Here is a 27,201-nt window from a genome sequence, read left to right on the forward strand (position 1 = left end):
TTTTTTTTTTAAATAAAGCAAATACAAATGAAGCTAGGTCTATATTTCAGGCACCAGAGAGGTGATTGGAAAGCTAGCTCTCATGTTTTTGGACCAAAAAACCTATTTTTTAATATTTTTTTTCACCTAAAAACACTTTACGAACACCCTTAGACTTTAGTAAGCCAATTTCTCACCTTGAAACCCCTAAATTAATTTAAAAAAATACTAAATTAAATAGAAAAAGATCTCTCTTAACCATAGTCTATTTCTAGTGATATAGAAGCTTAAAAACACTTTAATCTTTAATAGCACTCCTCTCATCAATAGAAACACTTTGACACCAAATTTGTTTTTTTTTTTTTTCCTTTTCTCTAGGATTTGACCAACCAATCACTTTTTCTTTCCTTCACTATTTCCAGTGACTCTCTCCTAAAATAATCCAAGGGCTAAGGCATAAAAAAATTATGTATTGGACTGAAATGCCAAATCCTCAATAAATAAGAATAAAAAGTGAAAAAATAAAAAAACTTTGGGGAGAAAATTTCTAAAAAACTATCTATTGAACAATAAATAAATAAAAAAAAAAGGTTCCTTCTTACTTTAGTTTCAAATTTGGTCCTTGTATTTTTATTTTTTTTAACAACAAAATTAAATCTTGTTTGTCCAAATTACATAACAACTTAGTGTTGAGGCTTTTCTGACACCATGTGAACTCTATAGTAAGCTAGTTAAAACAAATCATCATGCCAAAGTCTCGATTGATGCAATATAGGACATCTATAAAAAGTTCTTTGACTAGAATAGAAAATGTTTAAAGAACAAAAAAGATTGGTTGAATATTCATAGGTACTTCTGGTTCCTTTTTTAATTGAATTATTTTTTCAATTTCACCCTTCAACAACTCAATTTTTTTTTCAATTTATTTTATAATATTAGGTTATTTGAGAATTGAGCTTCAGAATTGTTTTCAATTTGCTTTATATAGAGTTATTCTAATCTCGTAGATTTTTTTTTTCTTGATTTCAACTTTGAATATTGGATTTATTAGAAGTGGAGCTTCTTAATTTTTTTTATTTGTTTTTTATGTAGTTATTATGGTCTCATGATCCAGGTTGCGGGATTAACATGTTAGCCCAAATTGATTAGGTTGTTTTTTTTGTTAGTTTTTTAATTGGTTTTTTTTTTCTCAATTCCATCCTTTAACATTAGGTTGGTTAGAAATTAAATTTTATAATTTTTTTTTTTGTGGAGTTATCACAATCTCATGACTTGGATTGTGAGTTTGACATATTAACTCTGGGCTGACTTGGATGATTTTGTTGTCCTCTTTTTAATTTTTTCTTTCAACTTTAGATTGATTAGGAATTAACTTTTATAATTTACTTTGATTTAATTTTTATAAGGTTATCATAATTTTATTACTTGAGTTATAGATTTGATAGATTAATTTAAGTTGATTCAATACGTCACAATCTTAATATTTTTTTTAAAAAATATATCATCAAACACATCTTTATATCAATATTTAAAAAATTATATCATCCAATATATATATATATATATATATATATATATTTTGAGCTTGTGATTAATTTTTTTTAATTAAAAAACATATTATCAACACTTGTATATTTTGTTATATTAAAAAAATTAATCCCAACCGCGCACGCCTGATCTAGTTCGTTCTATTTCTTGTGCAGGAGATGCAGAGGCTTTGCGGTTGTTTCTATTGTGATGGGCATTGAAAGTTTACAAACACAGGTTTTCCAGTGCTTTTGGTATGCACAGTGGCTGTTTTTGGACTGACAGTGAAAATGTGAAAACAAAGCAACATCCTTTGAAACTGTAATAACATGTCTAATTTATTAGTACAAGAAACAAAGTAAACATGTCTTGAAATAAATCAGAGATTGTTCGCATCATATTTCTTCTCACTGACATGCTTCCCAATTTCTTCAGCCATGGTTTGCAGTGGCTTGACGGTGACAAGAGAAGCAAGCTCAGTTTTGGTGTCATCGAACTCATACTTCACGGTGGATCTGATAATGGTTGATTCAGCATCTTTCTCAATGATCTCCAAGCGAATGCGATAAACATCAAAGCCAAGATCTATGTATCCTCCCTCTATCATTTCCGTTTCTTTCACTCGTTTTTCATCGTCCATAATCCTGAATATTTCCTTCATGTAGCCACCAGAAGTACCTGACAGGATCATCGATACTGTCAATATCCAGAATCTCGGTGTTCTAGTTTCGTAAACGAATAATTAACAAAAGAAGAAGAAATTTAAGGAAAAAAAATCCATTTCCATATTAGCAACTTAAATCAAATGTATAATCGAGGTACCTGGAAAAGTAAGTTTAACAATGGTACCAACACCTCCATCTCCTTCTATCACCTCTACCTTGCCAACAACATGGCCTAGTAATTTATCGGCCAGCCTTCCAAGCTCAAGCCCGCGGTATGCACTCCATACTGCATTTGCAGGTGCCTGCACCAAAGTTTCCTCTGATAATTCATCTTTCATATTGCTACAGCCGTTTTCTTCAAACTTTCCTTGCTTATTCTCTCTGAGATCACAAGCGGTTCTCTCAAGAATGGGGCTATAAATGGAGTCCAGTTTATGGTGGACGTCGCTAGTTTCTAGCAGCCAATGACTTTTCCTTATCGCTAATACTAAACGAGAACAACTAAAGATTATTTCTGGTGCTTGTTCACAACAATCCAGCAGTTGACAACTTGACATCACCAATACGGGATTAATTTTTCCAATTTTTAGTGGCTATAATTTTGCTCGATTCTCTATGCTGCCGGCTGCAAGATAGCAATATATGCCATTTAAGGCTTGACCGTTACCGTTACCGTTACATTACATTACATTACAATTACAATTACAATTACAACACTATCATAATTTTGTTTTAAAATTTCGTCCTCAAATTATTTTTAATTGCAGTTTTCTCTCTAAAATAACAATCAATTTCATCAATTTTTTTAATATTTATTAAGAAAATAAAGAGAAAACTCATGGCCAATCTTAAATTTGTTAGAAAAGTTATGTTCAGTCCATCTACTTGTTTTCTTTCTTTCTCAGCAATTTCTATAGCTTTTATAATTATTGTTTTAACTCCAAAGTTTATTTTTTAAACATTTTAATCCCTGACATTGAAAGAGAAGAGAAAACATTTCTTAAACACTATAAAAGAGAGATAAATTTATCGGTTTGACTACATTACATCAACAAATAAAAACTTATATTCTTGTCTACAAGTTTCATTTGATGAGATGGTCTCATTCATGTGTTTTTAATTATCTTTCCTAAAAAGTAGATCGGGCTTGAGAGCAAAAAATTCCAATTTAATTTTGTATTATTAGATTTTTTTAATTGATAAATTATTTTTTGAATATTCTAAAGGTATTTATAAGGTGTTTTTAGGTGAAAATAAGTTAAAAATAGATTTTAAATATATAAGAACAGCTCCCTCCTTTTATTTTTTAGCTATAACTATAGTGGTTAGATTTTGGACAAGCAGAAAGCATGTCATCTGCCACATCAAATGAGACAATTTCTGCGTGTTTTTTTTTTTTTTTTTTTTAAATTGGGCAAATAAAAAAATAACAGTGGCCAAGGCGTGCATTCTTTTATCTTTCAACATTAGGTTTTTGTTGGTTTTTCATTCTTCAATTTCATTCTTCATAATGAGAAAAAATAGAAAAACAGATAGTAACCCACCGACCGTCTATAAGGATTAAACATGAACATGACTAAAATTGAACGGTGCATCTAACGGTGAAGGACAAAATTAACTATAAATAATTTGTTAGGACTAAACAATAATTATACCTCTGAAATAATCATCAATCTATGCTCTAAACTGCTCATAAATAGCGTGCGAATTGGCCAAAAAAAGGTTATTTGTTTAGTGCGCCGTTTAGGCAACAAAAGAAAAGAAAAGAAAGCGAAGCTGTCAAGTCATTTGGAGAAATATCTGGTACTATGGAAATTAGGCCACATAAAATTTGACGAGAGAAATGCAAATCATCAATCTATGCAAATTTCTCTTGACCGGAAACGTGATTCTATCTGTATTTTTTAAAAGATAATTTTTTTTGTTAAAAAATAATATTTTTTTTATTATATTTTGAATCGTTTTAATATGCTGATCTCAAAAATAATTTTTAAAAAATAAAAAAAATATTATTTTGATATATTTTAACATGAAAAATACTTTGAAAAGCAGTCACAACCATACTCCCAAACAGGCCAGTAAACCAGCATTGGTTGAGGGAAACAGTTTTATGAACCGGAAATTAACTTTTTTTATCAATGATGTTTTTGAGTGTGTGATATATATTTTTTTATTTAAAAATTATATTAAAATAATAATTTTTTATATTAATATATTAAAATAATTTTAAAAATATATATGAGAGTGACACAACATTTTAAACAAAAGTTTTTAATTTAATTTTCATTTTATAAGTTAACAATTCATTCTTATACTCTTGTACTTTTATACAAAATGAAAATTATATTTAACATCAAATTATTTTTTATTTACTTATTATTTTTTTTTTAAAAATACTTTTTATATTTTAAATCAACATAATTGTTTTATTGGCGCAACGTTTCAATATATATATATATATATATTGGTTCCATTACCTTTTAGAATGTGAGGGTATAAATAAATTTTGACAAGAGAAATAATGATTTAAAGTCTTCATAAAATATAATTATTTAGTCTAAATTCTCCTTTTCTATTAACACATTTTTTTTTAAAATATATATCTTTTTTAGCCATGTTGTTTTGTTGCATAAAAACTAAAAGCAATTAAATAAATACTTGAAAAAACTTAAATGATTTAAGAGAAAAAAAAGAAGAAGAATATATATAGATACACAAACACACACTCAAAACCTCTTTCCCTTATTCATATGTTTCTTTTCTTGACAAAAAAAATATCTCTTTTTTATTAGAAGTATTATTTCTTTATATAAAATTTGTCATGATCTTAAAAACAAAGTTTTAATGATAAAAAATCATGAATTGATAGTTTTGATGTGAATATATTAAAAACAATAAAAAATAAATTTAATAAAAAAGTATATAAAAAGTTTAGAATAAGAAAATAGCAAAATGGATATTTTATTTACATTGAATATTCATGAGTAAATATTAAAAACACATTATAATTGATATACGAGTTCAAAATCAAATTAAATAAAAAGAACTTTTGCAAGCTCCAATCCTCTATTTTCAGCATCAATGGAGATAGAAACCACTTTCATTGAGTTTTTATTTTAAAGTTGAATTCATAAACATGAAAAATCGTTGTTTTTGTGGCCAAAAATTGGATGACTTTCTCTTTTTTCTCTCAACTTCAAGAATCAATATATTGCACCCAAACATAAAATCCTAAAAAGGGACCAAATAATATGTGTAAAAGTAAATTTTAGGGACCAAAATGAAGTTTTTTGCATGAAAAAAAGAGAGGATGTTCATGAAATTGATATTTAATTTGATTCAAGAATTTTGTAATATACTTTATCTACGCGATGACACGTAAAGAGAATCAAATATTTAAATTGAATGCTTTGACCTTTTAGCAAATTCATGATCTGATTTCTCACTTGCATTGAATCTCTGAAGGTTTGTGGATAAGCTAGTCAAGGGAGGCGGTCGACCAAGCATGTCGCCAAATGGATATTTAATATGCTTGAATAGTTTCATGAACTGTAGTAATTAATGACTAAACGATGAAAACGATTTATTAGTTGTTGTTGATCTTGTGATCTCGATATTTTCTTCATTTTTCTTCTCTCTTTTGCACTCGATTTTCAATGAATACTGCAGATGGAAATTTTCTTTTTCCAATTCAATCTTTTGGTTTCCCAGCACTCATGACTGTACATATTTATCATTGAATGCTGCATGCAAATTGTTTCAATCTGGATGATTTATGGATGAAGGCCTGTTATTTTCAAGGAGTAGAGATTTTGAGAATATCAGGACTGAAACTGCTTAGTTTAACTATCGAGAGGTGGATAGAGGACGGGTTTTATAAGGTGGAAATATCAGTACAGAAAATTATGTTTTTCAGCTTTGACAACTCGAGGATGTTGGATTTCTCAATATTTATTTATTTAACATGGATATATGGATCAATTTACATATACTTTGATTAATTTTATGAATCATATAAATCTCTAATAACTATTATATAATAACCACATGATTCAAATTTAAAATTATATGTCTCTTAGTTTGAAACTTTTATTACTAACCTCTTTTTTTATTTTTGCTAGTTAATTCTTTCAAGCATATATATTTAAAAGACTTGGAGAGGTAATTAAATATATAATAATGTATAATTTTGCATTCAAGAAAACAATAACATCCTCCTCGGCTAAATATATCTAACCTTCCTAGCAATTAATGGCTAGGAACTTGTTGTTCGTGTATGTCCCATATATGGAACATACAAGTGTTTTCCAAATGAATTACAACTAAACATTTGTTAAATCATAAAGATCCAATGGTAGGAAACAAGGGCCAAATAATCCTATATACAGTTAGATATAGTTATTTCTTCTTATATTATCACCCTATTCTTCCTTCTTATATTTTGCACACAAGCATGCACACATAAGGCTGCTATATCACGGGAAGAGAGAAATGGGAGAAGAAAATAAGGTAAAGAAATAAGAATATATCATCAAAAACATTTCCACTAATGAATTATAGTGCAACTCTCCATAGTTTAAGGACAAATGATCAACAAAGCAAACTACTACTTCGAATTCTAAACAAGAAAGCCCTTGGGCTAAGTGTCTGAAATGGAACTAAGGCCTGATCCAACATGGGTGCTCTTCCTGGCCACACGCTCAAATCTAATCATTATATAATTTCAGAATCAAAGAATTTTTTAAAAAAATGGCAAAAAGAACGTTCTTTTAAAGAATTCTAGTTGTTTTGACACGAACTCCTTGCACACGGACATGGATTCTCAACATCAGAAGACAGATGGAAAACTTATATCATGGACATGGTCCGTATGGACCCACACAATTCGATTGAACGTTCTTTTAAAATTTTCTCAACTCGTTAATGTCAAACGTTAGTAAAACACGTCTACATTCATTGCCGATAGGCGTGGGATCCATGGTGGATGTCATTTTCAGTGTTGCTTATGGTTCTTCCATCACCCTCCCGATCTAGCTATTCTATCCAGCACCACCCTATCTCTGTGGTCGAAACACGTGACAGCAAGTGATCGCAAATTGGGATTTGTCTTCTTGTTTTTTTTTTTCTTGTACTTGAGAAGGACAAATCGTTCGGGTTTTAATGCAGGATATGGTTGTTCTTGTTTTTTCTTAATGTTTTGGCCGGTTCTTGATGCCCTACGGTGGTTGGTGATGGCGTCGGTAATGCAACTTGTTTTCTCTTGTGATTGTTATGTCACACACCGCCATGACAACTTCTACAACTCCTTGTTATGTTCAAGAATCCCTCCCCTCTCAAAGTGAGGTGGCAACTTCTCTTTTTAATGGAGGGAGATCTTGCAGAATCAAACTTTAGAGCTAAAACAAATGAAAGAAAGGCTATTACCGGGTCATATATAGACTTCCAAGAAAAAGAAAAAGAAAAACTCCCAAACTACAACAAATAAAATAAAACAGAAGTTCTGTTTCTGAGTCTGTCTCGAAACGACATTTTCTTAAATTTTTTCAAAAATAATTATTAAAAATTATTTTTTTATATTTTCACATCGTTTTAAAATACTAATATTAAAATTAATTTTTTAAAAATATCTAAATATTATATTAATATATTTTTAAATAAAAAATACTTTAAATTAAAATCACTATTGCAATCTCAACATACAACGTGAACCAGGAACTCGTCTGTGATAGTTGACAAAATTAACAAATACATGACAAATTTATCGCTATCATCGTAGAATATTTGTTCGTCGTTGGTTGGAGAGAAAAATGCAGCGTAGCAAAAGGGGCGTTGGCGATACGAAATTGGAAGAGGAGCCAAATTATGGTAAATTGTGGTGGGGAGGGACGTAAAGAGTGTGTTTGATATTGCGGTAGCTTTTGTGGTTGTGGTTTGAAAAAAGTTATTTTATAAAAAGTACTTTTAGTTGAGGTTGGTTTGAAAAAATAGGTGTTTGGTTAAAACTGTGGTTGAAGTTGAGGTTGAAGAAAAAGTAGTTTAATGTGTTTGGTTAAAAAAATGCTTTTCAAATTGAGGTTATAAAATAATTTAAAAATATTAATATTAATATTGATGGTTTTAAATTTAAATATTGTAGAATTAATTACTTCTATTACATCATGAAATAAATAATATAATTCTATTACGTATAAAATTCATCTGATAAAAATTACAGTTTTCATAATTTTTTGAGCGTGTAATAAAATTAGATAAAATATTATCAGGTATAAAATTAATATTACAGTGCAAGTAAATTTAATTCACTCTATACTAGTTTTTCATGAAAAAAAATATTGTTCCCATCATAGTACGAAAAAATTTAATTCAATTTAAACTAGTTTTTTTATATAAAAAAAACTATTAAAAAATTAACAATAAAAAAATTCATATAATTGCACTGTTCACATAGTGCAATTATAGTTAGCTGTTAAAAAATAACAGAAAAAAAAAAAGAGTTGATGTAATTGCACTGTTGAACAGTGCAATTATAGTGCACAGTATACCAATCACATGAATAGAAACGAAAAGCATGAATTCACTGCTTTCTGAAAATCGAGTTTCTGCCGCAAATAAATACTGGGACCCACGTTTTTTATCTTTTGACAATTCGTAACCAAACGGTTAATTAGTGCGTTTTTCAGAAAACACGAACGCGAACGCGTAGACAAACGGACTCAAAGTCAAGAAAATGTAACCGTTGAAACATTTAGGGTTTGCTTAGCTTGCATTGCATCTTCTTCTCTCATTTGCAATTTATTGCGCAAAGGACATTGCGTTAGTCAAGTTGGCTAGTGGGCACTCCATCTCTAGCTTCCTTTGCTTTCTTTATTATTATTTATTTATTTATTATTATTATTATTATTATGGTTTGATGCTGACTGTTCAAGGGCTGTGCCTGCCTTTTGAACCTCGAACTGGTGAACATAGCTGTTTACGTGTGTTCTAGACTACAGTATTTTAGTGCCAAAAAGCTGTATTATCGGTGGCACGTTAATTTTTTTAATTTCTCTCTGTCTCCTTGTCCTTTCTTTTTAAGATTGGTGGCAGCACTTCTGCTTACAGCTATAGATGACAAACTTTTTATGTTTGATTTCTTGTTCAATTAGACGATGAATCCCTCTTTTATGTTTTAAAAATTTCTATGGTGTTCAAGAATGTGTATGTGCGCGCGCGCGCTCTCTAGAAATGAGATGCCCCATTCCTGGCCGGAGGATGAGTCTCCCAGATCATCAGATCAACTGTAACATTAGCTGCAAGCTTACCCATATAATCTACACATGCATTAGCCTCTCTAAGTTAATGCTCTAAAGCAACCTCCAAATTACTATCCAAGAGACGCCTGATATCCAAAATAATAGCTTTATATTTACAAAAATCGACAAGAACTCAGAACTCATGTCCCCAGCAAGACAAGGTCGATCCATTCTTCAAGGCCAACAATTCAGGCATTAAATTAGCTTCGAAGCCAGCAAAACCTGTGAAACCAGTAACAAGAACCCTGTCTGAAGACCTGATTAGGCCCCTGATATCCCCACTCTACCAGCTGGATTATCCAGAGAAGTAGCATGAACATCAAGTTTGTCAGCATCCTCCTCCAGCCTGCTCCAAGAAACCATCGTGGAAGTAATATACGAGACATCAGCCCCGTGCCATGCCTGCCTCATGTCTTCCACCATACGACAGATTTTGGAAAGCAACCACTGGTCCCCTTTATAGGTCTCACCAAATGCTAGGATATTGCGTTGGCGGCAAATCCACCATATCGTGGACATGAAAAGCAAACCTTCTTCATTTCCTCCTAGCTGTATAATCCAACCTGCCATGGAATCACAGTAAATCTGGACCGTATTATCCAAGCCAACACCACTCCATGTTTTTCTCGACATCATGCAATTTTTTAAACAATGAAAAGGCCTTCTCCGTCACGTTGGTTACACCTACTACAGACCGGACTCCTTACTAGCCCACGATTATAAAGAAGAAGCTTAGATGACATTTTATTTTAATTAGCCAGCTCTACCTAGTTTCATAATTCACGTCTCTGGAATGTTGATAGTTGTTCTGTGATTAACTGGTATAGTTTGTCTCTGAGAATATAAAGGTAAGATTTTCAATGATGAAATTTAGTGGCAATGCTCAACTATTAGAAAAGTGTAAAAGAATCTTTAATTAGGAGAGGTCAATTTTCTATTATTAATTGAATTGAAATGAAAACTAAGTTATAAGAAAAGTATCTATCTCGGCGTTATAAGAAAAATTTCTTAGACCAATGAAGTAACTTAAGATAATGAGATAAGCTTGTTGATGAATATGTGGTGTAGTTTAATGAATAAGAGAATAATTATAAATAGATTTCAAAAAGATTTAAACGAGAACTTAAAAGAAAAGTTGTTTTTAGAAATGTGTCCACTCTTGATGAAGCTTATACCTTAATACAAAATTATGAATTAATCACAAAAAACTAATGGATGAAATGTCTCATAATATCTCTTTTAGATTCCAACCTGGTATAATAATAACTTTATATTAGATGTCCCCATTCTATAAACTCAATTCTACTATTTTCTAGATACCTAGAGATAGAGAAGATAGAGATAACCTAAAATAACTTCAAGGATTTAGTGCTTTATTCTCTAATTGTTTTAATAAAACTTTATTCATGAAGTATTAGAACGAAGAAAATAATTGCAATGATAAGATATATGACCCCAAATTCTCGTTCACTGGCAGGACTATTGTCCGATGAGCCATTTTTTTTCCAATCATCTCAATAGTGCAATTCCTCCTCACATAGCCATAGCAACCACAATTCCCACAAATGATATGCAAACCTTCATACTCGACATAATTTATACCAGTGATCCACACTTTCCCCACCACAGGCTAGTTTAAATCAATTTCAATGCATATCCTTGCAAATTTCCCTTGTTCGATGTTCACCGTATTCATAGCAACCCTAACTGGAGCTCCCAACGCTGTGGCTAAAGCCAGCAAGAAGCTAGGAGATCATGTCCTCAGTACTGTCAAGTAATGGTAAAAAATATCCGAGGACCCCCCCGTTCATCACCTTCATCCTATCGTTCTCCTGATGAAATCTCACCATAAAATATCCGTGCCCCGCGTCCATGAGTTCAAAACCACCGTTTAGTCTTCGAATAAGCTTCAAACGAGAATTCTTTTGAATATAACCAATGTTCTTACCCAGAAATTTAACAATAAACGAATCCCCCATGGATAGCATAGCTCATTAGACGTTTCGTCATTTAGAAATACCTTTGGCAGCAACCTATTCCTATTTTCATGTTCTATCCTCACCAACTGTTTCTCTATCATATCCACCTTTCCTCTAGGGCACAACAGGCTTTTAATTCCAAGCACTTTATCCCTAAAGGATACTTTCCGGCCCTGCTACATTTCATCTTCTCCGTCTTTATTCCACAGTCCTCCTCCACCGTCTGGTGGTTTGCCCGGAAAAGGTTCTCCCCTAGAATCACTATTCCCATATTCCAGCTCCATTTTTTTTTAGAGAACTTTTTTTTTCTTCTTATTAGTGGTATCCTAGCTATTAGTTTTTCTCTGAACTCATCTTAGATAAAGATATTACTAATTTTCCATGTCGTACATGGATTTACATTGTAATTAACATAAATAAATGGAATAGAACATGTTGCATGGGCTTTGATGTGAAGATTTTTTTTTTCAGGTCAAAATACATTATAAATTTTGACACAGATTAGGAATCTCCAACATAAAGGCGGTTCCTCAAAATTATAAGAAGAATAAAAAAAACATAAAATGATGAGTCAGTCCACGAATTATCAATGTAAAGATTTATTCTGGGCTAACCATTTAGGTGGTGGCTAAGTGGTAAGAACTTGAGATCAAGAGGTTTACTCCCTCTGTGGTCTCAGGTTCGAGCCCTAGGTTGCTTATATGATGGCCACTGGAGGCTTACATAGTCGTTAATTTCAGGGCTTGTGGGATTAGTCGAGGTGCGCGCAAGCTGGCCCGGACACCCACATTAAACTAAAAAAAAAAAAAGATTTATTCTGGGCTAGCAGTACGTGCTGTAAAGTTAGATGCATATCCAAGATAAGAACTTTGCCGGCTGCTGGTGGTTTTGTGTTTCTGAGCCAGTGACAGATGCTGCCCAGTTGCCTTTATTTCAATTCCTAGCTCATGCTTATCCTCTGTTCTCTCTGGTGGGCAACTTTTGGATGGTTTTTTCATACTCTCTGTGTGGCTGTCATGAACAAAAAGACTGGTTGGTGGCCTACAAGAATATTTCCTGATTCATCACATTCTTTCCATACTGGGATATTATACATTCAAATTAATGTATATCATTTTTTTTCTCCTTCATACAATTAAATCAGATTTTTATTTTAGATTCGTTGGAACAATGATTTTATTGACTGACATATTGTTTGAAATCAATTCTCTACTGTATTAGAGTTTAATTACAGTATTTAATTTAAATTTAATTGATAAATAAATTAAATATACATGTTTGAATAAAATAAAATTCAATTTATTTTATTCTCTATGCATATAACCACCATTGTTATTTTCAACTTATTTCTTTAAATAAAAACTTTTTCGATAATAAGGCGTATCTTGTTAAAACACCAATATCCGAACATATATAATATATTAATTTTGGTTTGCAAACTATGTATCTCTCTTGCAAACAATCCATGATGATCTGAATAGTACAATAAAAAATTAATGTTTCCACTTTTTGGACCAAATTAATGTTGACTTTTTAAAAGTTTTAAGGATGCCATGCCCTTTTTCTTAATTAGATCCCTTGACTTCATGATTATATATGAATTTGAAAATTGAAATCTAGAAAAAACTATTTTCTTAAATATAATTAAGAAGATATACCTGCGCTCTTGGCTAGGATTGCAAGGGAGCGAGCTAAGGTGAGCTTAATTTGATGTGGTCATGCTAAGGTGATCATTGATTTGGGTATGGCTCCAACGTAATTCGTGTTCTTGACGAGCTAAAACATGAGAGTCAAGCTTGCCCTATTTAAAATCTATTAGGCTTTGGCTTGCCTCGAACTCAGCTCTTTTATGTTAATGGGTCTGTACAAGAATTAGGCTTAGATTATGACATATTTATAACAATATATTAATCCTTTAAATATAAAAAAAATTGGATGTAATAAAATATGAATAAAATAAAATAAAATAGATTATTTTCTATCATTATCAATTTTCATAACATATTATAAATATGTTTCAATTACATCTATTTAGCAAATACTTAAATTCATGTTACATTTTACCTCAATTCTTTGCTTCTTCTTCAACTACATCAAAACACCTTTATTTTTGTACAAAAAAAAGAAATTCTTGAATCCTGTGCAAGTGCAATGTAATAATTAACAAGTTTTATATGCATAGAGTATTTCATAGATTTTTAAACAACATATATTTATATATATTCTTTAAGTCCTTCACATAGCATATTTATGATGGCTAAATTTTATTTTATAAAAACAACATCATATTTGATTATATATTAAAAAAATATTATTTTTTTATATTAAAAAAAAACTAGAAAACCCTAATAATTTGAATAAGAATAAATAAAACCAAGAAAGATATTCCCTTCAAATAGAAAAGAAATCCTAGAAAAACATCATAATAAAAAATAAAAAACTATCTATTTTTTTTTCTAAAAACAATAAGCTCCTACATCAAATCTTTTACTTTAAATTGAAAAGAAAATATTATTCTTTTTCCAAAACAAAATAGTATAAGAAAGTATATAGTAGAAAGAATAAATTATTTTTTATATATAAATTAAAATTTTTTATTTTTTATTCAAGTATCTCAAAATCTATGGTCAATATGTATGCAATGAAACTTAATGTTCTCATAAAAACCAAAGTGAATAATCCATGGTCAATATGTATGCAGGGGAGGAGAGGATAAGAGAAATGGGGGCTGGAATTTGGATTCATATTCAACTCGCTACTTGCATATATAACATGCTACTGGTCAAATTATGTATTTTTTTCTAAATACTTTTTAGACTATGTAATTTTTTTTAAAAAAATCTATTATTCTAAATTATAAAAAAAAAAAAAAAAAAAACCTCCTACGGAGGAGGGATGACCTTGTTACCAGAATGTCCAATCCATGACAGTGACGGCAAACTCCATTTTGTGGATATCCATGGCAGTCTACCTAATGTTCTTGCTGTGTCCAACAACTCTAGATCCTAAAATGGCACCTACCAACAACGGTACAGGCTACCGTGCACACGTCCAAACGCCCAAGTTCAGCGGCGAAAAAAGCAAGGATCCCATTGGCATGCAATTTATAATAATGATTTTCTCAAAAAAGAAAGTTTTCTGCCTCCCATCCCCCTTCTCATTTTGCTCGTATTTATTCATGGCTGGCTATCTTCCAAATTCTAAGTTTTAAACAAGCAAAAGGCTGTCATGATAACTTTGATCATCAACTTCCTATGCATTTCTTCGCCTTGTGTAATCTACCTATTACATACGTATATATTAGGGAACTTTGATCAAACACTACGTTTTGACTTGGTATATATAAAATCTGGATTTTTCCCTTATCTGTGATGCGAATCTGTCAACTTCAACAAAAATACTGATAGACTCCCTAAATTATATGCATGGCCTTAAAAATAAATAAAAAAACGAATAGGAATAACTTAAAAAAGATGGACTCTTAAATTTAATAGTTGAAAAACGTGGGAGAGGGCTTCCCCTTCACATATAGTGCGCTTACCCCCATCTTCTGTTGTCCGTTTTGCATCAGTTCAAGGGTCATTGATTTTTCTTACACACAAACACATGCACATATTATATATATATATATATATATATATATATATATATATATATATATATATACCACCGTCCTACCACCAATGAATCACAGCTGTCCTTGGAATGTAAACTGTTTTGTTTTTTCTTAAAAAAAAAAAAACTTACTCGGTGATAATTTGTTGATTTAAACCCTATATTAATTGTAGTGTCAATCCCACTTTTGGTTATTTAAAAATTTGCTGTTTTTTACTGGTGCGTTTCAAATCTAGGATGCGATGGTATGCTCAGTTTTGTTTATATATGTTTCTGCTTATTAGATTGATGTGGGCCAGGGCTTACTGCAGTCGGTTCGCCTTGATTTGGATTTTTCGATATGATTTAAGAATTAGTAATTTGCATGATGGTAACTTAACATTTAGGTTGAATATCCTCCAGGTTTGATTAGGTTGTGGGGGTTAATTTAACATTTTAGGCAATTTATATATATATTTCCAGCTTTGGAATTCATTGTTGTTCATGTTCTTATTATTTTTTAGTTTACTGATGTGCTTAACTGTCGACTTCGCGGCCTGCTTGCCTGTACGTTTCTAATTTTAATGGCTGTACCGTCCATTGATTTTAAGAATATTTTAAGGAGTGTAGGGTTGTTAAGGAGAAAGTGACATTTTGATTTTCATAGAACTTGATTGAAGACACGTTGAAATTTCTATAATATCATGCTGGGATGCTTTCGTATCAGAAGATTTTACGACGTATTGCTGGACCAGTGGATTATTCTCTTTTTGCAAGTTGAGGTTGTGGATGGCTATTTAATATGTCCATACCTTTTCTGTCCTTTCCGTTTGCTCCCAGTATGAATCTTTCTTTGAGTTTGGCATCACAGAAAGCATACCCTTAGGTCTTGTAGTTCTCTAATGGCCTCTATAGTCTCTTAATTATTCGAACACTTTATCTCCTAGGATGCTGACAAGCCCCCGTTTGGTCCTGCTTCCTTTCTGAAGGGCTCGCTCTGATTTCAAAGTCTGCTACATAAATTGTTTACAGAGCCTCAACTGAAAATACTTGTTCTTGATTCAGGATGAGGACCAGGAGAGGAAAGCGTGCTGAGGTATGCTTAACTGCTCCTTGACTTGGTACTGCTTGTGATTCTTCTTCTTCTTTCTTTAGATGGCCTGCATGTTGTTTATTTTGGAGGGCTGCATTTGATCGCAGGCTTTCTGGCCTTCACTTGTGATGAAGAAATGGTTGAACATAAAGCACAAGGTTAATGATTTTAGTGAAGATGAATACACAGAAACTGAGAGTGAAGATGACGGTATGGTTTTAAAGCGTTTACTTGTGATGGTCTTTCTTAATTGTTTTCTGTGCTTGATCATGTTCTGTCAATTTTCATACAGCTTCCTCTGTTAAAGATGACAGAGTTAATGTGGATGAGGATCGAGCACATAGGATGCAGGGGAACCAATCTGTGTTTCAGAGTCAAATATCAGGCAATAATCTGTTTTGTATCTGTTATTTAACCTGTTTGCCATGTTCGATGCATTCGAAGCCTCTAGCAATTATGCAGCTCTCTTCTCCGCGATGCTGCTTTGCATGCTAATAATAGTTGTGTATCTTATGCTTCCTTGTGGCCTCGATGATTATGGAAAGATAGTTTTTAATTTATACAGATGCACCTTCAAAGGGCTATTCATCAGGACATAGGAGAGGGAAATCTGAAACTCTGCGTGCTCAATACATAAATACAAAGGACGTGAGGTTTGGATTTTATCTGCGTGTTCTTCGAATATTAGACTGAGAGGTTTTGATTCTTAAGAAGACAGCTTGAACACTTGGTTATTGCAGGGTGACAATCGGTACTTGGAATGTCGCCGGAAGGCTTCCGAACGAGGATCTTGATATTGATTGTTGGCTTTGTACAGAAGAACCAGCAGATATTTACATCATCGGGTAAGTATTTCATTACTTTGTTTTCTTATTTTGATGACTGGACATTTTATAAGAATTTCAATGTGCGGTATATGACAACATTAGTATATACATAAATTTTGATTTAAAATTTTATTTTAGGTAATTTGACAACTTCTTAAATAAATCTAAAACTTATCTAAACAAGTAAATCTGGAAAAAAAAAAAATTCCAAGACAAAAATAGAAAATAATAACAAAAAAAATTCTAAACACAAATTTTTTTTAAATCAACTACTAAAATATAACAAATCTTGAACGGTAACTTTTAGCCAATATCAAAAAGGCTTCCTAATCTTTTATTATTGTGAAATTTTAACAATATAGAAAACAAGGTCTCTAGAGCTTCTTAGACAACTTTCATCCCGATCCAACAGTTTTTTATATCAACAATTTCTTATAAAACTATAAATTAAAAAATAAATCTCTTGTATAAATTTTTCTGGGTTAAAAAAATAATCTCTTACACTTGTCTTCTTATTATAAAGACCAAACACCCCTTTTATTTTTTATATTGTCATCAACAAGATGTGTGATGGTTTCTCCACTAAGAGTGGACACTTGCTTTACAATATTTATCTAAAGTTTGAGAATATCAACACTTGCTTTACAACTTTTATTTAAGTTTAAGAATATTAATTTTTACCCGTTCACTCCGAAGCACATCTTTCTTTACAATGCACTTCATCAAAAATCACCTCTCAAAGCATATTTAAACTCTGTTTATTTTTACATTTTAAAAGTGTTTTTAAAAAAAATTAAAAATATTTTATTTGTTTCAAATTAATATTATTTTTTTTTATTTTCAAATTATTTTGATGCAATGATATCAAAAATAATTTTTTAAAAAAATATATATTTTAATGCATTTCAGAGTGAAAAGCACTTTGAAAAGCAACCACAACCGAACTCTCAAACACCCCCTAATTTGATTCTCTTCTCATTGACATTGCAAACCATGAACTTTGTATTTCAATCTTCTTTTCAACATTATCTTTATCATCCTCAAGTTTTGATGGTTAATTCTAATCCACAAAGGAATTAGAATAATCATAACTCTCGTTTTCAACATGTATTCATCATCATCAAGAAGCTGCTTCCTATGCCCGTACCTCTGAAACAGGTTCTCAAAATTGATCATGGATTCGTGATCACTCTCATGATCTCTTGGACTTCTCAACTCCATCAATTGACGGGTTTATCTTGCATTATGGCTCCCCATGTCTTTTATCATTAATTTCTCACCATCTCTTTTCAATTTTACAATTTCTCTTCTATCACAAGCTCTTGAACATTTCTCTTCTTAGTTGAATCTTTTCATCCCCTCTTACCTGAACACATTATGCTTTGTAACATCTTTTAAACATAGTTATTTAATAGCTCACAACAAATAAAACAACCTAGAATTGCAGCGCACAACAAGCAATGACGAGGGATTATTGGGCTTTGTTACCAATCGATACAAATGAAAGCAACAAAGGAAAGAAAACAAACATAAAAACACAAAATTTTGTTGAAAATGGATCACAAAGAAACCTAATTCAAAATTTTGTTATTGAATATTTTTATTTTCAAGTGATTTGTTTCTATAAAAGGTTTACAACTCCTTAAATAAACCTGAAATTTGACCTAAACCAACATGGAAACCCAAAAATAAAAAAAGAGTAATAGAGTCCTAAATAAACTAGGAAAAATCCTAAACAAAGCTGGAAAACAAATCTAAACCAATTAGAAAAAAGAATCCCAAGCTAAGTAGAAAAAATATAACAAATTTTGAATAATAACTTTTAAGCTTTATCAAAACGCCTTTACAATTTTTAATTATTGTGAAATTTTATTTTATTAGAAACAAGACATCTAAAATCTCTTAGTAAAATTTCATTAATGGTCAAATAAAAAATTATAACCAATAATATAAAGTTGTATATTAAAAAAAAATATCTCTTACATCATATACCCAGCTTGTTTGTGTATGCCATCGCTTCTATATTTTCTGATCTGTTTGATTCATTGTGTATAAGATTTTGGGATCTTAATTTCCCCTTGTAGAGAATTAGATTTGAAGTGCAACCATTGAAGCTGTTATGTTATTATGATCCAGTCCTCCCAGAATTTGAATCTAAGGTTTTAAGCTGATCCCATCCAAGCAGCACTTCTGTTGTCATTTGCTTCTAGAGCATATGCATGAAAATAATTACAAAAACAAATATGGTTGTAACCCACAAAGTGTTTTTTTTTTTTTAATTTTATTATTTTTTAATATTAAAAAATAATATAAAATTATTTTCAAATCTTTCTTAACCATTTAAATTGAGATTGTTCTTTGACACACTCAGCAAGTTGATGATATCAGAGGGCCGGTCTGCACCTCTCAGCCCACACCTGATCAGTTCCTCGATCAAATTTATCCAAAAATGTCATACTAGTAATTACCAGGTCCTGGCTGCTTGAGTCCAGAAAGTCCAGTTTTAGAAACAACTCCCTTGAAGCAGTCACCACTCCTGACATATCTTGGAAGATAAAATGTGTCAATAACAAAAACCAGAAGTTCATACTGAATTGGAATGTTTCGTCACCTTTAAAGAAGCAGATACTCGATTCAGACTCTGTGTACTTGCTTGTATCTCCCGACTTACCATCAAATACTAGATGACTGCTGCCATTCTTCTCAAAATTCTATGTCCTTGCTTATATCTACTCATGTACCGTCAAATGCTAGATGACTGCGCTAATAATCATTCTTTAAGTTTTCAACGGTTCAAATTACTGCGTGAAGGGAATCCATTGTTAGCACACCTATGGTCTGAGAGTCATTTTATCACTTGAACAAAACTCTTGGATGCGCCTGTGTTCTTTGATTCTTTATACCACAGGTAGAGATTTTAGCATTCTGTTTATTTTTTCCTCGAACAGTTTCCAAGAGGTGGTCCCTTTGAATGCTGGGAATGTACTGGGAGCAGAGAGCAGCAGACCAATTCCAAAATGGGAGGCAATCATTAGAAGGACTCTGAACAAATCTCACCAAGCTGAAAGCAAACACAAATGTTTTAGTGCCCCACCCTCTCCGGTATTAAGAACTTCTTCAGTTGCCGATGAACTTGCCGATGAGGTTGATTCTCTACCATTAGAGGTGATGAATGAGGAATATATTGAAGCTGCTGATGGTTGTGAATCTGACATCCTTGAATTTGGCAAAGTTATTGGTATTGGAAAGAGTTTACACTTGAAGAGAGTATATGGCATTGATTGTGATAGTAGATCAGACTGGCCTGAACATTCATTGGCTGCGACCCCACAAGTTATCTCTTCCAATTCCAAGCTACGGAGAGTGTCTAGCAGTTCTGCAAGAATAGGTTTCAATTGGTCAGAGAATCCCTCATTATTTAGTCCTCAGCATATTGCATTGAACAGGAGTGGACTAAAAAGATCTCACCAGAGTTCTGGAGATTTAGGCTCAATGTGGTTGGAGCAGGAGCAGAGGCATAAGGTTCCTGAAGTCCCAGAAGTTCCTGAGGTTATTGATTCATTCTCCGATGTCTCTGATTGGTTATCTGAAGCAGAGGATGACACTTTCTTAGAAGTACCAAGCGGACAATATTACAGTGAAATCATCAAAGATAATGATGATCCACGCCCAAAGTATGTGCGAATTGTAAGCAAGCAAATGGTAGGAATATATGTATCAATTTGGGTGCGTAAGAGATTAAGGAGGCATATAAACAACTTGGAGGTCTCTCCTGTTGGAGTAGGTCTTATGGGCTATATGGGAAACAAGGTACTTCCTGCTCTTCCATTTTTTTTTTTTTCAGCATGATAGTTGACAAAGAAATTGCATTTCTACATGCATTTATATAAAGTATTTAGACTTTTTGGTGCAGATATTTTTGTGAAACCTAAGTAGATATAATACACACATGGACCACAAAATGGAAAGAGAAATAATAAAGCAGTGTTGTAATTTTTATAACAAGATAGCTGTAAATGCAGTAGTTGTGGCAGTGAAAGACATCTCATGATCCTGTCATGCTATGGAGGCTTCTGTCTTAATTTTGCTAAAATAGTGAATAAATGTTTTATACATTGTTACATTTTGTATTTTAAATGGGACGAGATTAGGTCCTCCATATTGTGATATAATGCCGGTGTGATGGCTTCAAGCTGAAGAATATTGCATAGAACGTAGAGAAGATAACATGTTGAACATGATTGCCTTTGCTTTACCAGCATCTTATTAGAGGCTACTGCTGATGCAGGGATCTGTTTCTGTTAGCATGTCTTTTTTTTCCAGTCAAGGCTTTGCTTTGTTTGTTCCCATCTGACCTCCGGTCAGAAAGATGGGGCTGAACAGAGGCGTAATGCTGATGTCTCTGAAATTATTCGACGCACCCGTTTCTCATCTATCTTGGACACCAGTCAAGCACAGACAATTCCATCCCGAGTATGAAACCTTTTGAAATTGAACTTCAATATTCACTATTTTTCATGACTTTGCTTCTTTATAGTGTTTCCAAATGATACTGCAGCATAGAATACTGAATTGCTACAGCACCAAGCATCTGTTTGCTTATTCATCCCATGAATGAATTTGTGTCATGCATGTCTGGATGCTGTGAGTGGATATTCACAGCAGGTGGCGTCTTATCTTCTCGGGGATTGTCTTTCCTAGTTTATTAAAATAAGATGACTTGAGTCTTGAGCTCCATCCTCCTGCTTAATAGTTTTTCATGATTTGTCTAGGGAATTAAAGTGGTTGGAGTAACCTAGGAAATCAATGTTTATGTTTTTTGTTTTTTCAAATTAAGAGCGATGTCATTGAGAAAACCTAGTTCGAGGAGATTAATAACTGAACTAAACAAGAATGCTGTTTCTTGCACATTTCTCATCTAATACAGGTATAAGCAACGTGCTATTCTTGCTCTTTTTCCTATCCTTTTGTATGTACAACGACATTTACTTGCCAGAATAAAAATGCACATTAGTTGTTTCAGCTTAAACTTTCCAAAAATCATGATATGATGACAAAGATGTTCTGATTTATGATCGTGGCTGGATGTGTTATTAGAAACTTTAAATATTCCTTTTCCTCGTGTGATTGTCATTGAAATTTAAAATCGGATGCTTCTGCACACAGTCAGATATTCTGGTTTGGAGATTTGAATTATCGTCTCAATATGTTGGACACAGAAGTAAGGAAACTTGTTGCTATGAAGCAATGGGATGAACTTATCAATAGTGATCAGGTGAGACTCATAAACGATCAAATTTTCTCCTGATAAGCATGTTCTACTAGCTAGGAGCTCAGGACAGATTATCTAGATATAATGTGGATCACACAGAACATATAGCTTTCATCCTTGCTATAACAACGAAAAAAATCGCCAAATCATAGGAGGAAACTATTGCTTCAGGAACTCCTGGATCTTTAACCATGAATGTTCTAAATAGAAGTACAATAAAAAGAGCCTATCTTTGAAGGAGACCTGTGTAGTATTTTAGTTGGTAATTAAGTATTCTGGATAGATTTTTACCAACTGTGATCAAACATGTTAGAAATAACTTCTTCACACATTGATTTGTCCTTCAGAAGTAATAGCTTTCTCATACGTGAGTTGTGTAATGACTTGCCCTTTCTGCAAATAATGCTCTCCATTTTCTTCTAAGCATCGTCTTGCTTGTTTTCTGGAGGAGCTGTTAACAGATTCATCTTGTGTGGCAGCTAAGCAGAGAGCTCTCCAGTGGGCGTGTATTTGAAGGATGGAAAGAGGGAGCGATAAACTTTCCGCCAACTTACAAATATGAAATAAACTCTGATACATATGTTGGGGAGAACCCCAAAGAAGGGGAGAAGAAGAGATCTCCGGCATGGTATGTACAGGTTATATGGAAATAACAGTTTGCCTCTTTTTCTTTTCTTTTCTTTAACCGCAGTTAGGAAAAAGAGATTGGTAGGAAGAAATCCAAGATTTCTGGTAGAAGTCAGCTCTTGTTCTCGAAGTTTGGATGTTAGAGAAGTAAATCATAGAATCGAACATGTGAATGGTCGTGGTCACCTAATTATGTACTTGGCATCATATATATGCAGGTGTGATCGAATACTTTGGTTAGGAAAAGGTATAAAACAACTTTCTTACAAGCGGTCAGAATTAAGGCTCTCAGATCATCGACCAGTCAGTTCAATGTTCTTAGTTGAAGTTGAAGTCTTGGATCATCGGAAGCTGAAGAAAGCTCTCAATGTCAATAGTGCGGCAGTGCATCCTGAGATTTTCCTCGACTGATGTGGGAATTAGAACTTTAGCAGATAGAAGGTAAAAATCTAGACTGATTTGTAGGTTAGATTGGACTACACGAATACTTATTAACGACCAGGTGATGAATGCAACAATCCAGGCTCAAATAAAGTTAGCTACCTTATACACAAAATATGAATTTGGGGTCACAATTGGTACTGCTTTAAATGCAGGCCTAACCATGGATCTTGCTGGTTTTTTGTTTTCCTTTGAGGGTGTGCTGATTTTGTTGTCATATTCTTGGAAACAGGGAATCGCTGATCACTCTAACAAGCTGAAGATAGAAATACTCTTCCATTTCCTTGGACATAGGCCTCGAGTTTTTTTTGAATTTTTTGGAGATGAAGGCAGGAATAGGGAGTCATTTGTTATGAATTTTAGTTGTAACAGACGTAGCAGTGTGTCTCTCGCTTCTTTGGAATTAAACCTTCAAAATATATGTTCTCTGTATGGTTCATTGGTATTGTATAATAACTTTAATAACTAGGCGTTCTCTTCATCTTGCATAGAAATTTTGGAGTCACGGTCTGTGGACAACTAAAATATCTGTGATTAATACATGACAAAAGTTGTTATCGCAATTTTGGAGTCACGTTCATTGGTATTTCTCTCTTTTTTCAAAATTTATTTTTAATTAATATGAGTGTTCGGGACATTTTAAACGACTATTTAAGTTTTTTGTTGCCCTAAAAAAACTCAAACCTGTGTGATTATTGTGAACAAATTATGTTGAAGATTGCTTCATGATTACCACAAAGTCCACGTAACTTTTCTTTTATTAGCTTTAGATTTTATGTTTCTAGCAAATAGAGTTGTCATAACTTTAGGAGTTTTTAATCTATTAGCATATCATAACATGATTTGTGGCTATTAGTTAGCATTTCAATTTTCTTTTTCTGCTATTTAATTGTAAAGATGTTAATAAAATAATGCAATTAATTTTTTTTGTCTTTTTTTTTACGAAAAATTATCAATTGGTATTAGAGCAATCTTTTTAAAGGATATGTGATGGAAATTGAAACTATTTTTTCTCAAAATTGTCAATTGGTATCACCTTCGTTTTAATTTTGTACTCTGTTCTAGAGAGCATTTTGTGGAACAAATCAATATCTTGTTTTAGTTTTCATATATATTTAAGCTTGAGAAAAACAATCAGGTTACAATGTTGATTGTAAAGATGGATGATTTTCCCTGCATTGAGAATGATTTTGTATGTTCAATGAAATGTTGTAATTTTGTTATTTATTATGTAATAAGGTGTAATTATGTTTTGATAGAACTAAATAATGGAGAGATGGTTTTAAAAAAAAAAAAATATACTCCATTTTACACATATATAATTATTGAAGTACATGAACATGTTTGTTTCAAGTACTTTAATTAGATAGAAATTTTTAAGTCATTATATGTTTTGCATAACTCTCAAATGATTTGAACTTGTCTACCTTCCCTGCTTTACTTGGTAACCAAATATATTTATATTTTTTTTATCATATAACTTGCCTCTTGAAACGTTAAGAGTGGTGTTATAGATATTTTATGGTGCGTAAAATTATAGGTATTTTATAATAAATAATGCAATGTTATATTTAATTAAATAGAATTGATAAAGAAAAAAGGTTGGTGCTCATAATTGGTTTGATCAAGAGCATAAATAATTGAATCTTTTAACCTATATGATTGGCATATCACGCCGTTTGCATAATTCCCAAGTAAGCAGTTGATTTTTTCAATGTTATATTTAATTATCATCTGTGTATATACAGACTATATAGAAGGATTATTTGGAAAGAAATAATTCTAGCGTAGAGAAATGGAGCCTGAGGTGGATAGAAGAAAGGAATTGGGCGGTTCTCTTCCTGTTGAGAATGTGCAAGCACTTGCTTCCAAGAACTTGAAGGATGTACCATCCAGGTATATCAGACCTGAAGTCCAATTCGATGAAGTTTCCATTGATGAGTCTCTCCGTATTCCGGTGATTGATATGAGCAAGCTTGTAGCTGATCAACCAGGTCAGCAAGATGAATTGGATAAACTTCATTTGGCATGCAAGGAATGGGGCTTCTTCCTGGTACAAAGCCTTCCGATTCTGTTTAATCTTATTCACTACAGGTTCATTTCGTTTTGATGATGCTTATGAAGGTTGACCCAGTTTGATGAAAGTTACTGTGATGGTTGAAGCAGCTGATCAATCATGGGGTTCTTGGAGAAGCCATAGAGAATATGAAGAGAGACCTGCAAGAGTTCTTTAAGCTGCCACTGGAGGAGAAGATGGCATGTGCTCAGACAGCAAACAACATTGAAGGTTATGGTCAAGCTTTTGTTATTTCCGAGGAGCAAAAGCTTGACTGGGGTGACATGCTTTTCCTTCTTCCAAATCCCAACTCCCAGAGAAACATGAGATTCTGGCCAGCCAATCCCACTTCTTTCAGGTACATCTTGGATCCACATACATATTTAGCTTAAATAAAGCAGAAAAAAAGCATATTGAATACCTGATAAATTGGATATGGAGTGAATAATGGATTTATGATCTGGTGGCATGAATATATAAGAACAACTTTGGACAAGTACTCATCAGAACTTCAAGGAGTTGCTCTTTCTCTGCTGAGATGTATGGCCGTGAATTTGGGAGTTGATCCAGAGGAGCTTGCAAACCTGTATAAAGATGCTCAAGGGATAAGAATGAATTATTATCCACCTTGTATGCAGGCAAACAAGGTGATGGGTCTCACGCCACACTCTGATGCAACTGGATTGACCCTTTTACTTCAAGTTAATGAAGTGCAGGGATTGCAGATCAAGAAGAATGGTAAATGGGTGCCAGTTAAACCCATTCCAGGTGCCTTCATAGTCAATGTTGGTGACGTCATTGAGGTAAGATAGCATATATTGATGATGTTTCCATGTTATATAGATGAATGTTTTGCTTTCTAACTGGTCATTTTATAGCAGATAATGAGCAATGGGGAATATAAGAGCATAGAGCACAGAGCTGTTGTGAACCCAGAAAAAGAGAGGCTTTCGATTGCAGCATTCCACAGTCCAATTTTGGATGCCATGGTAGGACCTTTGCCAGATCTTGTCAAGGAGAAGGGGGCGAAATACAAGAGCATGACAGCTGAGGAACACCGTACGCTTGTTATTACAAGCAAACTTGATGGCAAAAGCTTATTGGATGACATGAAATTGGGGGAGTGAAACAGTATTGAACAAGAACTTTATTTTGAAACAATGCCTTCCAGTGTAGACATGGCGGCGCTTGCGGCCTTTAGACTTCCCAGCTTTTCATTCAATTCTCTGTTCTAAAAACAACAGAGAGTTCTTGCAGCAAAATAACAACAGCAAACATCTTGCTCAACAAGGAAGATCCTTAACCTGAGACCTCATTTTCAATCCACTTCCATTTTTCTTTACAATTTTAGAATTATAAAATTACTTTTGAAAAAAAACTCATGTCGATTATCGATTATCTTTTGTCTTTTCTATTACAGTAACCAGATATTAGTCTAACTTTCATGCAGTTTGAAAATCACGATGAGCTATAGAGACCACGATCCAGCATCATGTTTATGACCAAATAATTGTGTAGAAGTGTCATGCCACACTAGTAATTACTAATATTTTTTTAAAAAAAATTATGTTGTGCCCAAATTTGAATCATCCATCTTCCCAGCTCTATAATGGCCATGAGATTGCTTTGTCAAGTTTATTGCTTTGAAGTTTGAACACCATCAAGGCCATGAGATTAGCACGGCAAGCTTGTTGCTTTGAACGGACTTTTATTGTAAAGCCCATTCTAGATCTATGAAACAACTTCATCTTTGTTTTGGATTTTGCATCTATAAATCTATGATTTTATGTCTCCGAAGTCCTTTTGCAATGAAAGAGATTTATCAGGTTTGCGTGGCAGGTTTATTGGT

General features: G+C 32.7%; 3 protein-coding genes across 3 annotated transcripts in view; all 3 read left to right on the forward strand.

The window, feature by feature from the left end:
* LOC118062917 (tobamovirus multiplication protein 2A) overlaps nucleotides 1-27,201 on the forward strand; it is a 56,683-nt gene that overhangs the window by 7,366 nt on the left and 22,116 nt on the right. The gene's annotated exons all lie outside the window — the stretch shown is intronic.
* On the forward strand, nucleotides 15,825-23,859 carry LOC118062920 (type I inositol polyphosphate 5-phosphatase 2-like). The gene is given in 12 exon segments (XM_073408331.1): nucleotides 15,825-16,132; nucleotides 16,237-16,339; nucleotides 16,422-16,514; nucleotides 16,695-16,782; nucleotides 16,870-16,974; nucleotides 19,905-20,766; nucleotides 21,245-21,268; nucleotides 21,271-21,424; nucleotides 22,116-22,231; nucleotides 22,708-22,856; nucleotides 23,074-23,296; nucleotides 23,529-23,859. Coding segments are annotated over 11 exon segments (1,917 nt in total). The 5' UTR covers nucleotides 15,825-16,102; the 3' UTR covers nucleotides 23,267-23,296; nucleotides 23,529-23,859.
* Nucleotides 25,073-26,495, forward strand: LOC118062923 (S-norcoclaurine synthase 1). The gene is made up of 4 exons (XM_035076812.2): nucleotides 25,073-25,349; nucleotides 25,463-25,710; nucleotides 25,834-26,155; nucleotides 26,234-26,495. The coding sequence occupies exons 1-4, from the start codon at nucleotides 25,092-25,094 to the stop codon at nucleotides 26,477-26,479; spliced, it is 1,074 nt and encodes a 357-aa protein (XP_034932703.1). The 5' UTR covers nucleotides 25,073-25,091; the 3' UTR covers nucleotides 26,480-26,495.

Source organism: Populus alba, chromosome 3 (assembly GCF_005239225.2).
Source record: "Populus alba chromosome 3, ASM523922v2, whole genome shotgun sequence".
In the NCBI taxonomy this organism is placed as follows: Eukaryota; Viridiplantae; Streptophyta; class Magnoliopsida; order Malpighiales; family Salicaceae; genus Populus; species Populus alba.